Raw genomic sequence first — 14,240 nt, 5'->3', positions numbered from 1 at the left:
CGAGAGCCAGCTTGACGGCGAGCAGTTCACGATTGCCAACATCATAATTCCTCTCTGCCTGAGAAAGTTTACGTGAAAGAAAAGCACAGGGATGCAGTTTGTTATCTTCAGGTGAACGTTGAGACAACACCGCACCTACCCCAGTGTCGGATGCGTCCACCTCCACGACAAACTGGCGGTCGGGGTCAGGCTGCATCAGAATGGGAGCCGAGGCAAAGCGATGTTTCAACTCTTTGAACGCTGAATCGGCCCCTTCATTCCATTCGAATGGTAGTGAGATGGAGGTGAGAGCGGTGAGTGGCGCAGCAATGCGGCTGTAGTCCTTGATGAACCTCCTGTAGAAGTTCGCAAACCCCAGGAATCGTTGCAGTTGTTTGCGGGTGGAGGGGGCTGGCCAGTCCGTGACAGCAGAGATCTTAGCTGGGTCCATCCGCAACTCCCCCTGAGCTATCATGTAACCCAAAAAAGAGGTGTTAGACACATGGAATTCACATTTCTCCATCTTCACAAATAGTTTGTTTTCCAACAACCTTTGCAACACCTGGCGCACATGCAGTTCATGTTCCTGGGAGGACTTTGAGAAAATCAGGATATCATCCAGATAGACGAAAACAAAACGATTCAACATGTCCCGAAGGACATCATTCACTAGTGCCTGAAAAACAGCAGGGGCATTAGACAATCCAAAAGGCATAACCAGATACTCAAAATGTCCCAAGGGTGTGTTGAAGGCAGTCTTCCATTCATCGCCTTTACGAATGCGCACCAGGTGATACGCATTTCGTAGATCCAGTTTTGTGAAGATGGTTGCACCATGAAGGAGGGGAAAAGCAGAATTAATTAAAGGCAGAGAATATTTGTTCTTAATGGTGATGTTGTTAAGTCCACGGAAATCAATACAGGGTCTGAGGGTCTTATCCTTCTTCCCAACAAAAAAGAATCCCGCTCCTACAGGTGACGAGGAAGGACGAATAATACCTGCCGCCAAGGAGTCCCGAATGTAGTTCTCCATAGCCTCCGTCTCCGGGCGGGAGAGATTGTACAGGCGACTGTTAGGGAGAGGGGCTCCTGGCTGGAGGTCAATGGCGCAGTCGTATGGCCGGTGAGGAGGAAGAGAAGTAGCTCGGTGTTTGCAGAAAACGGATGCCAGGTCATGATACACGTCAGGAACAGCAGAGAGATCCATGGACTCCAGTGGAGGTTGAGGAACAGTGCTGGCAGGGGTCTGAGCAGAACACAAACAGTTAACATGACAGAAGGTGCTCCATGAGACAATTCTACCTGTCACCCAATCAATGTGTGGATTGTGTTTAATGAGCCAGGGGATACCAAGGACCAGGGGGGTCTGTGGGCAGTCAATTATGTGGAATTGAATGTTCTCCTGATGATTACCCGACACTCTGAGACAAACAGGAACAGTCTGATGAGTAATACGGGTCAACAATTGTCCATTAAGACCCTTAGCCTGCAGCGGACGGTCCATAGGAATAGTCTCTAAAACCATTTGTTTAGCCAATTCCCGATCTAAAAAGCTTTCATCTGCACCAGAGTCAACCAGCGCACTAACTGGGAAATTCTGGGACTGCCACTGGAGGGATGCCTGGAGCAGAATGCGGGGAGAAGAGGAAGAATCCACTGCTCGGCTCACCAAAACTTCTCCCATTAATGATGAGCCGGCCCTTTTCCCGGACGAACTGGGCAGGAAGGAACGAAATGACCAGCTTCTCCACAATACAGGCAGACACGAGCCTGAATACGACGTGCACGCTCCTCAGAGGACAACCGTGCACGCCCCACCTCCATGGCTTCGGGTTCAGTGCTCCTAGTATGGACTCGGGAAGACTCGGCCTTCTCCGTAGGGAAGGGGCGGGGAGGAGTTGGTTGACGACAGGCAGGTTGCTTGGAACTAACACTCCTCTCACGGCGGCGCTCCCGAATCCGATTATCCAACCTGATAGTGAGTGAAATAAGATTATCCAGCGTAGGCGATTCATCATGTGACACCAATTCATCTTTCAAAGTCTCAGACAAAGCATTAATGAACACTCCTTGTAATGCCTCGTCATTCCAACCACTCACTGCCGCTAAAGTCCGAAACTCCACTGCCATCTCCGCCACACTGCGAGACCCCTGCCGAAGAGAAAACAACCGTTTAGCAGCCTCCTTTCCCCGTACGGGGTGGTCGAAAACCTTCCTCATCTCAGTGGTGAAGGCAACGTAAGAGTTGCAAACGTCCGACTGACTCTCCCAGACCGCTGATCCCCAAGAACGAGCGGAACCGCTAGTAGAGTTGATAAGGTAGGCAATACGGGATCTTTCTGAGGCGTAGGTGAGTGGCTGTTGTTCAAACACTAGCGAGCATTGAGTCAAAAAATCCCCACAGGTTCCCATGTTCCCGTCATAGCGCTCTGGAGCAGGAACAAAAGGCTCTCTGATTTGGGCTGGAAGAGCAGGAAAAACAGGCGGAGTGGGAGAAGGAGCAGTTTGTATGCCTTGAACAGGGGGTGCAGCATTTACTTGGGTAGTAAGGGCAGACACTTGATTGGTGAGTAATTGAACCTGATTAAGCAGCATCTGACTGTTCTCAGAAATAGTCTTAAACAAGGTATCATGTTGGCCAAGTAAAATGCCCTGATTGGCTATGGCAGTCCGAATTTGAGTGAACTCAGGGGTGGTATCTGAGCTGTTGTCTGCTGGGTTCATGTTAGGTCAGATCATACTGTCACGGTTTAAACTGAATTGAACCCAAATGCAGACCATAACACTGAGCCAGAGAAGGTTTAACAGGTTTATTATAAAGTTAAATTGTTCAGGTCTCCAACAATAGGGGAAGAGCAGGTCCAGGTCTACAGAGTGGGAAACAGTTCCAGAGTTCTGAGCAGGAGTGGTACCGTACTGTCCGAGTGTCCGTGGTGAATCCAAATGACGTCCAGTAGTGGAAAGCAGGATGATGGTGGCAGGAGTGAAGCGGAGGCAGGAGTCGGGTTCCGAATAGCTGTAGCACAGGAGAAGATATAAATTGAACAGGCCAAAAACACGAAAGGCAAACAAGCAGGTTTGAGTCAGCAGCGAGACTAACGTGGAAATCTTGGCTATGATCTGACGATGAGTGGCAAGGTTGACCGGGTATTTAAGGCTGAGGTGATTATGGTGAATGAGCTGCAGCTGGAACCCTGACTCCCGCACACCAGACTTCACTCCTGCAATAAAGAACAGACAGAGGGGAGGGGAAGAGCAGAGAGAGAGCTACCTAGCAGCAGTAGGCCTAACACTATTAGGAGTACAAGTTTAATCCACACTTCCTCACTATTTTCCAGCCTTAATTAAAGACCAGCCTCTATTTGATTGCGCTGGCCACGTCCGTGGCTAGTATACATTTATTAAATACCTGCTTTTATTTGAGAACGGAGCCATCAATGACAAGATCATGTGTATTGTCTCTTTGCTTTGCTCCACCTCACTGAGTTGGTCCTTATTCATCTGCAGCTGCTCCCTCAGATGTTGGATGAAGCTGTTTTTATAGATGTAACTAATTTTGCTCGGGCTGGTTTCAAGATCATTAGGACATAGACCAGTAGATCTAAAGTCTGCTTTGGTATTTCCACTAAAGGTCAGTCGACATACGGTATGTTTTATTACAGGAGGCAGATGGAATGCCAACAAAGTATGTATGGATCGACTTTGCAGAATCAATATTGCTAAAGAATTCTGTATTGTGCTTAGTGGAATGGATTGGTCTGCACAGCAAGGCAACACAGTGCTTCTCTTTCTTCAGATCTAAGATGTAGGACTGAGCCGTAATCTGTGTTTTTTTGGTAAGAAATCTAAAAGAAAACATGATTAAAGCATAATTTTGTTTAGATTAAATTAGATGTTACATTATAAGGGATTTAGTATCTCACGCTGGACCAATAATAGTGTTTTCTTTTTGAAATATGCAGTGTTTCTGAGTGAGTGTCCTCCAGAAAAGCCGTCTGATCCAGATCAGTGTTTAAAACAGGGTGACATGGCTGAACTGGGAATTACAACACATTGGTTTTGGTTAGCAGATTACGCTGAGAGCAACACTAACACTCACACACCTTTAGTCACTGAACTCAAGTTAATTTAAAGGTAAAATGATGTTCCTGGCTTCGTTACAACATATCAGGAAAGCTGCTATCATATCACAAATTATACCGCTGTTACGATAAAAGAGTCTTATTGCACTTACAGTCATGGTGCTTGTAAGAAACAGATTAAGAGTGGTTTTCAATTGTTTACATGACACTTTTTTACTTTTACGTTTTTTTTTTCAACTGGAAAAATCTCCTCCAGAGCCACACAATCATATATAATATGCTGTTTTCATTGGCTGAATATTACAAATTATGACTAATTAACAGACTTTTATGTATAACATCAGTTGAGCTGTTTTGATGTCCTTAATGATATTGATATTGAAAAAGAATGATGATACAGCTACAGTCAGCAGTCATACGTAGTCAATAACTGGCCTGTATGAGCTGTTCAGGCATCTTACAGGGCTCCACGCAGCCACTCCTCACCCCATCCCTGCAGCTATCAAAAGTGCCTATAACAACAAAAGGCAAGCTGAAAGGACGATTGGGACATTGGGGGCACTGTACAACAATAGCCTAGTGTGCCTTTAGTATAGAGAACATTCATCAGACTCTGTTCTTGTGAAACCTACATCCTCCATCCACAGCCGTCAGAAAGCCTCCAGGAAACAGGTCAGTGAACAAAGCGACAGAGGGAGAAAGAGGGAAGGAGACCGAGAGAAATAGGATGGGAGATGGGAGGGGGGGGAGTCAGAAGTTGATAAGAACTGAGCTGTACTGTTCTTTTAGAGACCAGCTGCCGGATGAGCTGCTCGAAGGCAGACAAAAACACCCCCAAGTGCGCCTCGCTGGCCCACAGTGACACCTCACAGAAGTCTTCCTATCGGCCACTCAGGCTGACTGAGAGCTGTCACCAAGGCAACAGTCTGCTATGCTGCTATGCATGTTTCATTCAATAAAAGAATTTCATAATAACACAATTTTCAGAAGTAAGTTTCTTTTGTCATATGGGAATTTTGAGTTTATTTAACCGTTTTACATGTTTTATTAATGGTAATTTTGATAAATGTCTTGAAAGAAGTGGTGCTGTGGAGCAGGAATCTAACCCATCTGGCTGATTTTGTCAGTTGCTTTCGGAAAATGACATTTAAAGCCTCAACACTACATAAAATAATGTGCCAAGGTGAATATTTTCTGCAGAGAGGAAACATGGCTGAAATATGTTACCCTGGCAACAGTCTACAGAGTGAACAAAACCAGATCATGTTGTTATTGGCTGCAGACAAAGCTCTTAGAAGTTATAAAACCTTGCCTACGCTCCATAAAATGATTATGGTTATTGATACATATTTTGCTTACCTTAAGTGTTGCAGGTCCCAGCCTGGTGACGCATATACGATCTTTCATAATCCTTTAACCTAAAAAAATCCTTTGGGAATTGTGTGAATAGGAATTCAGCTGAGGGCTAAACAGTGTATTAATTGAGACGAGAATAGACGATGAAAGTCAAAATTGTTCTTGTGTCAGAAAGAGTCAGAAACATCTCTGCATGAGGTGGAATGATAAGGGAGCAAATACTTAATAAAGAAAGAGTCATCCAGTCTGACATTACAAGAGGTAGACAGGAATGATTTGGGTTTCAAAAGCATCTTTGAGTTGTCCTTGCTTCACTGTAAGACAGACAGGAGGACTCTGAAAAGGGTTCACCCAGGCGGTTCAAAACATGAAATATTTTTAAATGCTTGAAAGGTGTCTGCTGTTATTAATTAAGTAGCAAACATCATTTTAATTTTTTTTTTATTTGGAAAGTCTATCAATTCAGATATAGATTTACAACCCACAACAGTTTTGATGACGAGTGAACAAGTAGTTAGTAGTGCTGGTAGACAGATATTTTTTTTTTTTTTTTGTTTTTTTTACTATTGGGCAGATCCAAGGTAGCTGCTTCATGTATTTATGCTAAACTATCCAGCTGCTGGCTGCAGCTACATGCTTAGCATACAGACATGAGAGTGGTATAAATCTTGTTATCTAACACTGGGCAAAAGTGTGTATTTCCAAAAATATCAAACCTTTTCTTTATCCATGTATGAGTTGGCTTAACATAACCATTAAAATATAATGCTGATTTACTTACCAGGAGCAAATTGCAGGATTAACAAATGAGACATGTTGACACTGAGCATGTTATGTTCAATATAGAAAAGTAATCAGCCTTTTGTTTCCTTTAAAACTGTTTGCTGATGACAATTTGTTGTACATGAAAATGATTTTTATGAGACAAGGTTGTCTTTATAATATTATTATTATATTCTAATGTTGGTCTACACTCATAGACAAAGACCTTGCCCACAACAATATGCTCACCAAACAAACACGTTCTTCAAAAATGTATGTTTCCATTTAGTATCAACAGGCAGAAGTGTAACAATGTTACACTGCAAAAAGTCTGTGGAAGAAGGCTGGAAATGTTGGTTGGGTGTAGAAAGCATGTGATTTTGGCACTGAGGACTGTGGTTCTCATCCTGTTTCTCACCAACAGTCGACATATTGTTTTATTGAATGCTGAAAGTTATTTGTTCCTAACCTTAATCACGCAGTTTTAGTTGCCTAAATCATACCTAAAACACCCAGTGGCAGTTTAGAAATCCATCACCAGTTGTTTTTGCACCAGTCATATGGGTTGTTTAAGAGGGCAGTGACATAACACCTAGTTTGTCCAGTTATTTTGGAGATATACAAAATCCAGCCGTGCAGCAACTATATCAGTGACAAATGTGCTCATGTTGCTGTGATGAAAGGGGTGGTGGCTTTAAGCCGCCTTGCAAACTGGTGACAGATCAGTTTTACATAAAAGTCCCAAAGCCCAGAGGCTGTGGTGAGAACAGAAGTGTTGGAGAGGGTGATATATCTAACAGTCAGTTCTGTTAGCTGTGACTGGACTGCTGATGATCATCACCACAGTGGTCTCTATGTATGTGAGTGTTAAACTGAGTCATCCTTTTGCTGATGCATTGGGCCTCTGTTGGTCTTCCATTAATTATCAGATAGTAGTGTCCACTGCTGATTCAATGAATGCCCTCGCTAATCATTAGAGCTGCATGAAAACCTACTGTAAAGGCTTCAATTAAACATTTTTGTGCTCACGTCTTTCATATATCCAGTTATTTTACTAATTCTTAATTAAACGGACTAATGCCAAAGTTTCCTATAACCTAAAGTCACTAGGTCTAAATAGTTTTTCAGTATGACAACTGAAGCACACTGTAAATGTCTTAAAGCCTAAATATGGTACAATACCCATCACATTTAAACATACAGAACATATTAATGTAATAATGGCTTTATAAGCATTTTCATTGTGATCAAACCTTGGTGTACACATCTGTAGGTTTTGGGGTCTCATTTGAGAGCATCAAACTACTTGAATTAGCAAACACAGAAATAAAAATGTTTGCTAAATGACCAAATAAATTATTTGTAATAAAATGCCCCACTGATGCAAGGCATATTAGATGTCAGCTGAATTCCGATGTTTTATTAGCAGTTAATTTATCAAGTGTAATCTTTGATCAGTGACAGAGCAGTAATGTAAACATTGGTGGAGTGGGAGAGATGCCTTCAGTGCCATGGGGGTGGAAATGAGGTCAGCTAATTGGGACAGCTAAATATATTTTACAGGGTGCACCTTCTCCTTGGAAGGTGAAACACAGTGCCACAGTCACTGCTGCGACAAATTTAACATGCTGGTGATAATGAGATGATTAGGACCTTCTAATGACCCTCGAGTGTCCAACGAGAGCCTATATGAAACTATTCTTGAATATTCACATACAATTGACAGTACCATGTAGTGAAATTCAATTACTGCATTTAACCAACTTGGGGTTCTGTGTCTTGCTCAGAGATACTTTGACATGTGGCCGGAGGAGCCTGGGATTGAATCGCATATGTTGTTGAGGGGCGACAACTCTACCTCTGAGTCACAGCCACCCCACACTAGGGTTGGGTACGGAAACCCGGTGCTAATATGGCACCAGTGCCTACCGGTATCTACCGGCCTGAATAGCAACGCGGATTTCGGTCCCTCATTTCGGTGCCACTGAAATGCCTGCCCTTCTCTCTGATGCTCCGAAATGGCCATTGCAGGCAACAGAAGCATCGCTGCACGTGACGCTTGTTAACACTACACTTGGCAGTAGACGTTAGCCTACCGTTAGCTAGTAGCTGGATTAAACACGGTTAAAATGCTGACAGCTAATGTTAAACGTTGACAAAGTGTGATTGTATTTCACTGTTGAGGATTCCAACCCCAGGACGTAACAGTCTGCAGCTGCCGTTGTCGGAAAAACAACACAGATGGTGCGTTCATTTGAAATTGGTAGCCTAAGCCTCGTGGTGCATTCAGAGTTTTTGTAAAATACCCTTTTCCCATCTGGTGTTTTAGTCGTTTAACAGCAATTTACTGGTGAAATAAGTTATTGTTATAAGTTACTGTTATAACATTATTATTAAATCATTTAATTTTGACCATATGGCCTTAGCAATAAACACGTCGTTCTTTAATGTTGCAGATTGTCGTTTAGTGCTCATCTTTTTTTTTTTTTTTTAAGTATCGGTTCAGGCACCAACTATCAATAAATTCTCAGTCCCAACTCATCAAAATACTGTCGCTTGGTCAGGACTCCTTGGTGTCACATTTGACGCTTGGTGTCATTTTCCAACGTGCATGGTAATGCCACTTAGTTAGGGTTAGGAAAAGATCGTGATTGGGTGTCACACAGGACAAGAACGGAACGAGAACCCTGGTCTCCTGGGTAAAAGTCCTGTGTTGTCGTTCAAACTTTCAAAACCTTGATTTTTAAAGGTACGTCTTGACTTGCTATGCAGCACAAAGTTCAGGAAACCACCATTGAAGGATCCCAAATTTGTATAGCATGTGGTGTGTTCGAAGCTGTTGTACCAAGCATGGTGGTCTGAAAGCAGAGAGGAAACCAAGGCTTCTCCCTGAAGAGTGTGGTGTTCTCCTGATGTACTTGTTCTTTTACTAAATAACATTTTCAATGACATTTTAAATGCAGCTCAATTACTCAGAGACATACAGGAATGGTTGTCTGCCCTGCTCTTGTTCTACAGCTATGTCTTAGGAATACATCTTATGTTTCACATTATCCCTATTATTAAAAGGATTAAAAACCTTTCAGAAGGAATTTTTAGACCAACCAGTTAACACACCAACAACCAAACACAGAGAAACCAGACATACATGCAGTATTGTACATGCAGTGTATTATGCGCTATGCACTGTTGTCTGTAACTACAATGTCAGGATTACACACGTCCCCAGGTCAACAGTGTGTTTATTTTACTTAAACATTCCTAGATTAAGTAAGAACTGTATTTTCTTACAGTTTATCTTTTTGAACAGAATGATAGAGAGAGAAAACTGGGTCTATACCACAGCTTTCAAACCCAGCAGTAAGCAATGATACAATTTGTTTTAACATTTTGCTCATGGTGACTAATTAGGGTGACCTCATCAACACCAGAAAAAAAAGATTTACCCAGCAAGGCTTATTTTTTCTGTGTTTGGAGGAGGATTTCTGAGGCTAAATACTCCCTGGTTTCACTGAAAAGCGGTCAGATGTGACTGAGGCTTAATGGCTTGTTCCTCAATCCTCACTGTTTCTAAATGTTACCGTTTGTGGCTGGTTTTTCTTCCCTAATTTAAAATTTCTAAATTCCCCATTTAAGAGGCACACATAGATGTCTCGCCCATTAAAAACCTCTTGCTCTTCATTCTTTTGCTGTCACGTTCCAGAGCCAGCAAAATCCTCTCTGAACAGCCGCTGCATGGAGAAATGGGTATTGCATGGCTTCTGGATGTGAATTACCATACTTGGTAATAAAGTAACATGTTGTCAAACTGTTCACTCTGGCATAAGCTGATGCACAGTCATGGGGATATCCAGTCTCTAAGCATGAGCTCAAAGAGTTTTAATTCCGGGCAAACTCAGCAAGCTCACCAGCAAGAGAGAGTGCCAGCAAAGAAAGCCTGAGAAACATGAAAATGAACGGATGTGACACAGGGACAGAAGAAAACTCTACAGCTCTGTTAGCTTCAGGGGGTGGAAATAAGGGTTGCTAGAATCATGCTGTCCTGTGATGCCATGATGAGATTGGATGTTTCATTTTCTTCGAGGAACAGATGTAAGCCAGGCATACAAGTTTGAACGCAAAATGCTGTATGACATGAATTTACATGAACGTCTATTTCATCTGCTACAGTAGATAATCTGAAGTAATAAATGGGATGTAATACTGGACAATAAAGTAGCATGGTGAGTCCACTGTGAAACAAAGGATATGCATAAATGATATTTACTTGGTGAGAACTGGGCACAGAGTTTTTACATTGTCCAACAGCTTTGTCTTGACAAAGCACCATACTAATATTCCCGTCTTTACTATCACTCTTCACTTCACTCCACATTTCTCAGTACATTTTCAGACAAATCTGTCCTAAAATGATAAAAATGTAATACCTGAAACCAAATTAAAAGGAAACATTTTCATTGTTCTCAGTTCAGTCAGCTGTTACCCATGAACAGAGTGCCATGACTTGTTTAAAATGTAACCTCTCATCTGAGGAATGTTTCATCGCCTTCACTGGATTGTACGTAATCATTTTCCAATTAGATTGCAACAGTTAGACGGACGACACACTTTGGGTTCTATTAGCTCCCAGTTAGACAAAAGTGAAATTAGATTAGTGAGGTCTGATTTCTCTGTGACCACATCACTGGCCACTATCATCTGCTACAAAGATTAGGAACGGTGCCACAGATTGATGGAGGTGTTCGGACTGCCATTAACGGTTTGTCTCGGATGACTATGATGAATATTTAATTGCTTGAGTCGATGGATCGGTAAAGATTTTGGCAGCATATAGATACCGGCGGTGGATTAAAGCTGGCCTTGCCTCCGTTTATTTTGGGCCATTCTTGATGAGCTCTGCATGTTTTGCAAAGCAATGCTTTGAATACCAGAGTCTAAGTAGAAAATCTGATTTTGAAGTAACACTCACAGCCTCACAAAGTATCGCTTGGTGTACTTGACTAAAGTAATCAACTTACTTTTAAACATTTTGGCTCACAGGATGGTACAATTAGTGTGGCTGCAAATTACGTATAACCAGCAAAACATAATTCATTTGACAATTTCATTCTGACACAGATGCTTGTCTAGTGGAGACAGAAGGAATTGGTTTTCAGTTAGATTTAAGATCTTTATGGTCCAAGTGAGTCTGTCTTGCTCAGCAGGGACAAAGTTTGAGAATAGATAAAGCCCCAAAATTGCAGGCACCTTGATTCAGTCGCCAGGGACAATTTTTAATGAGCTGCTGTTAATTTCGACCCAAACTTCACTAATGAAGCTGCTCAGTGCTTAACAGTACAATAAAGTGGCTGTAAAAACTAGGGCTGCCACCTCTTAGTCGATTAGTCGACTAATTGGTCGTTTTGGTCTTAGTCGACTAAGATTTCTTTAGTTGATGAGTCATTTTTTATGGTTATTCATGCTTAATTACTCATTTCCAAGAAACTTATGAGCACATTTCTGGTAAGCACAATATTTAAAGTGGTACTTTTGCAGGATTAATTGTGGAGAAACTCAGTTTTACAGATGGTTCATTAACTACATTTATATTGTGCTTTTCTAGTCTTAACCACCTTTCAAAGAGCACAGCTCTGTCGATTACATCAACTAATCGATTAATCGACAAAATCATATAAGTGTTAGTCGACTAAGAATTTCTTTAGTCGAGGACAGCCCTAGTAAAAACTACTCTCTGTGTATGTGTGAAACATTAATGCAAAGCATTCAATAAACCTTTCCAAAACTTTCCCTCTTAACATAACATGTACTGTATGTATGTTAGTAACATTCCTTCATTCCCATGTTGCTAAGACCACAGCAGTCACTCTTTCCTCTTACCCAGCATGTTTCAGTTCATCAATGATAGCTGCCACAGTCAGTGCAGAAGTGGCAGCATGCCTACAGTACTTACACCAAGCTACTATAGCTAATAGATGATGTATGGACTCCAGTACCCTTCGTCAGCAAGTCATCCCAGTTATACAGTATTGTGGAAAAGGAAATGACTCATTTGATTAATTGCATTGGAGAACACATATGTCCAGTTCAATAAGCCTGATTAACTTACATTTGATCAATACACATTTACAAGCAACATGCCAACCTGCTGACCCTGGTACAATGTTAGGGGAACAGCCTGCAACCTCAGGATTACTTAGACATTCAGTATTCATGTTTATCTTCAGTGCAGAGTGCCATTTTCTGGTCGGTGCATAATGAATGTTTGAGGCTGGAAAAGGTACTGTGCCGTATGTACCCGAGCATGGATCATGAATTATTGAACAAAGGTGATATTGCAGAGTCAACAAGATGAGGACGTAATACAAATAATCTGGTGCAAACACACAGTCATCATAAATGCTGGTTGCATACCCTAAATGGATCCTAACAAAGATGATCATTTAGATCTAATGGCCTCTGAAGAAGATGCATAAAGAATGGTATAAAATCTACCTTGGACACATACAGTATACTGCTAATAGGTGATGGTGAAGCTGTGCACTGTTAGCATATCTGCCCTGCCACATATTCTTATAGGAGGAGCTTGGAATGGTTTTCTGCCTGAGCAAAAATCAAACAGAAGACAGCGCCATTACAGCATATCAACACAGATGGCTATCCCATATTAATAATTAATGTGCAGTTATGGTGAATGCATGACATACTCAACATTGCTTATTCACACTATCAAAAAGACATAGGACAATTCATGAAAGTTTCACAAAGTGACTGGCGTACAGTGGATCTTTTACTGTTAAATACAAGCACTCCCCTGGCAGAGCTTATGGAAAGCTATCCATTAATCAGCTGAAAGAGAAACATAAAGAGGCGACCATTAACAGTTGTGTGAGGCCCTAATGTGCACTAAAGGATTGTAGTAAAGGTCTTGGATGTATACATTCTTCTGAGTTATGGGAGAGAGCTGTGAAAGCATCGCAAATAAATGTCGGAAGAGTTTGTTTCAAAAAGGAAAATTCTCGTTCTGACTAGATAATTCCTGGCATGAAAGAAAAACTACAGAGAGACACTTTACCCACTAGACATCAAGATTTAGAGTATGTGTGCTAAACATCATGCAACACACCTTAACAAACCTCTTTCCTCTGCTTCAGTCTGTTCACAGTTCTCAAGAGGAGTGTACGCCATTTTCGGATTCTACGACAAAAAGTCTGTCAACACCATCACGTCATTTTGTGGGACGCTCCATGTCTCCTTCATTACGCCCAGCTTCCCTCTGGATGGGAATCAGCAGTTTATCATCCAGATGAGACCTGATATCAAGGGGCCCCTCCTCAGCCTTATCGAGTACTACAAGTGGGACAAGTTTGCCTACCTGTACGACAGTGATCGAGGTAAGTCATGGACCTCATTATTTCTCTTTTGATAGCATCTTTCCAGATCTGTTTACCCAAAAGTTGCCACCATTGTTGGCGTAATGGAATTACCTGTTTTCCTGTTTTGATGTGTTTCCATTGGAAGATGGACTGGGAGGCAGAGTCTAATGGAATACATATGGGGCTATAGCTACATATTTAGAGCAAGCATATTTAGAGCTTGATTGAAAATGAAATGTTTTTCATTTTAACATGACATCGTCCATTGCCCTTTGCTTAAACAATGTGAATCTGTCTCTTTACAAAACGGGCACCAGTCAAAGCACTAACACCTGAAACACACTGTATACATGTAACGCAGCATCGGTAAATACAGGTAAAAGGCATTTTTGTGCCTGCCAAATAGCTTGTCACATACAATCAACTATAGCACCTCATGTTTGTGAGAGTCTATTTTCCGAAATATCGAGGGGAGGGGAGGCAGTCAGAGTCATCTTTGAAATACAGTGGAGGTGATTTGCCCTGCAGTTGTGGACTTCCACACTCATCCCACATAGAGGTGTGATTTGTTTGCATTATGTGTTTGCTGATATGAACACTGAGTAATAGAAAGTTGCATCCGGCTTCACAGCTGGCCATTATAGTGGTAGACAGAAGATACATGTACTTTCTGTATGTAATTATGCAG

General features: G+C 41.8%; 1 protein-coding gene across 10 annotated transcripts in view; it reads left to right on the top strand.

The window, feature by feature from the left end:
• Positions 1-14,240, top strand: part of gria2b (glutamate receptor, ionotropic, AMPA 2b) — a 58,747-nt gene that overhangs the window by 17,601 nt on the left and 26,906 nt on the right. For all 10 annotated transcript variants that reach the window (XR_004105687.2, XR_004897281.1, XR_004897270.1 and 7 more), the window contains exon 3: positions 13,331-13,570. Coding sequence is in view for 5 of the 10 variants with exons in the window: in XM_031303733.2 (XP_031159593.1) it covers positions 13,331-13,570 (240 nt within the window). In the remaining 5 variants the exon portion in view is untranslated. The remainder of the gene's footprint in view (positions 1-13,330; positions 13,571-14,240) is intronic.

Source organism: Sander lucioperca, chromosome 1 (assembly GCF_008315115.2).
Source record: "Sander lucioperca isolate FBNREF2018 chromosome 1, SLUC_FBN_1.2, whole genome shotgun sequence".
NCBI classification, from domain to species: Eukaryota; Metazoa; Chordata; class Actinopteri; order Perciformes; family Percidae; genus Sander; species Sander lucioperca.
This window is presented reverse-complemented; position numbering and strand designations above follow the sequence as displayed.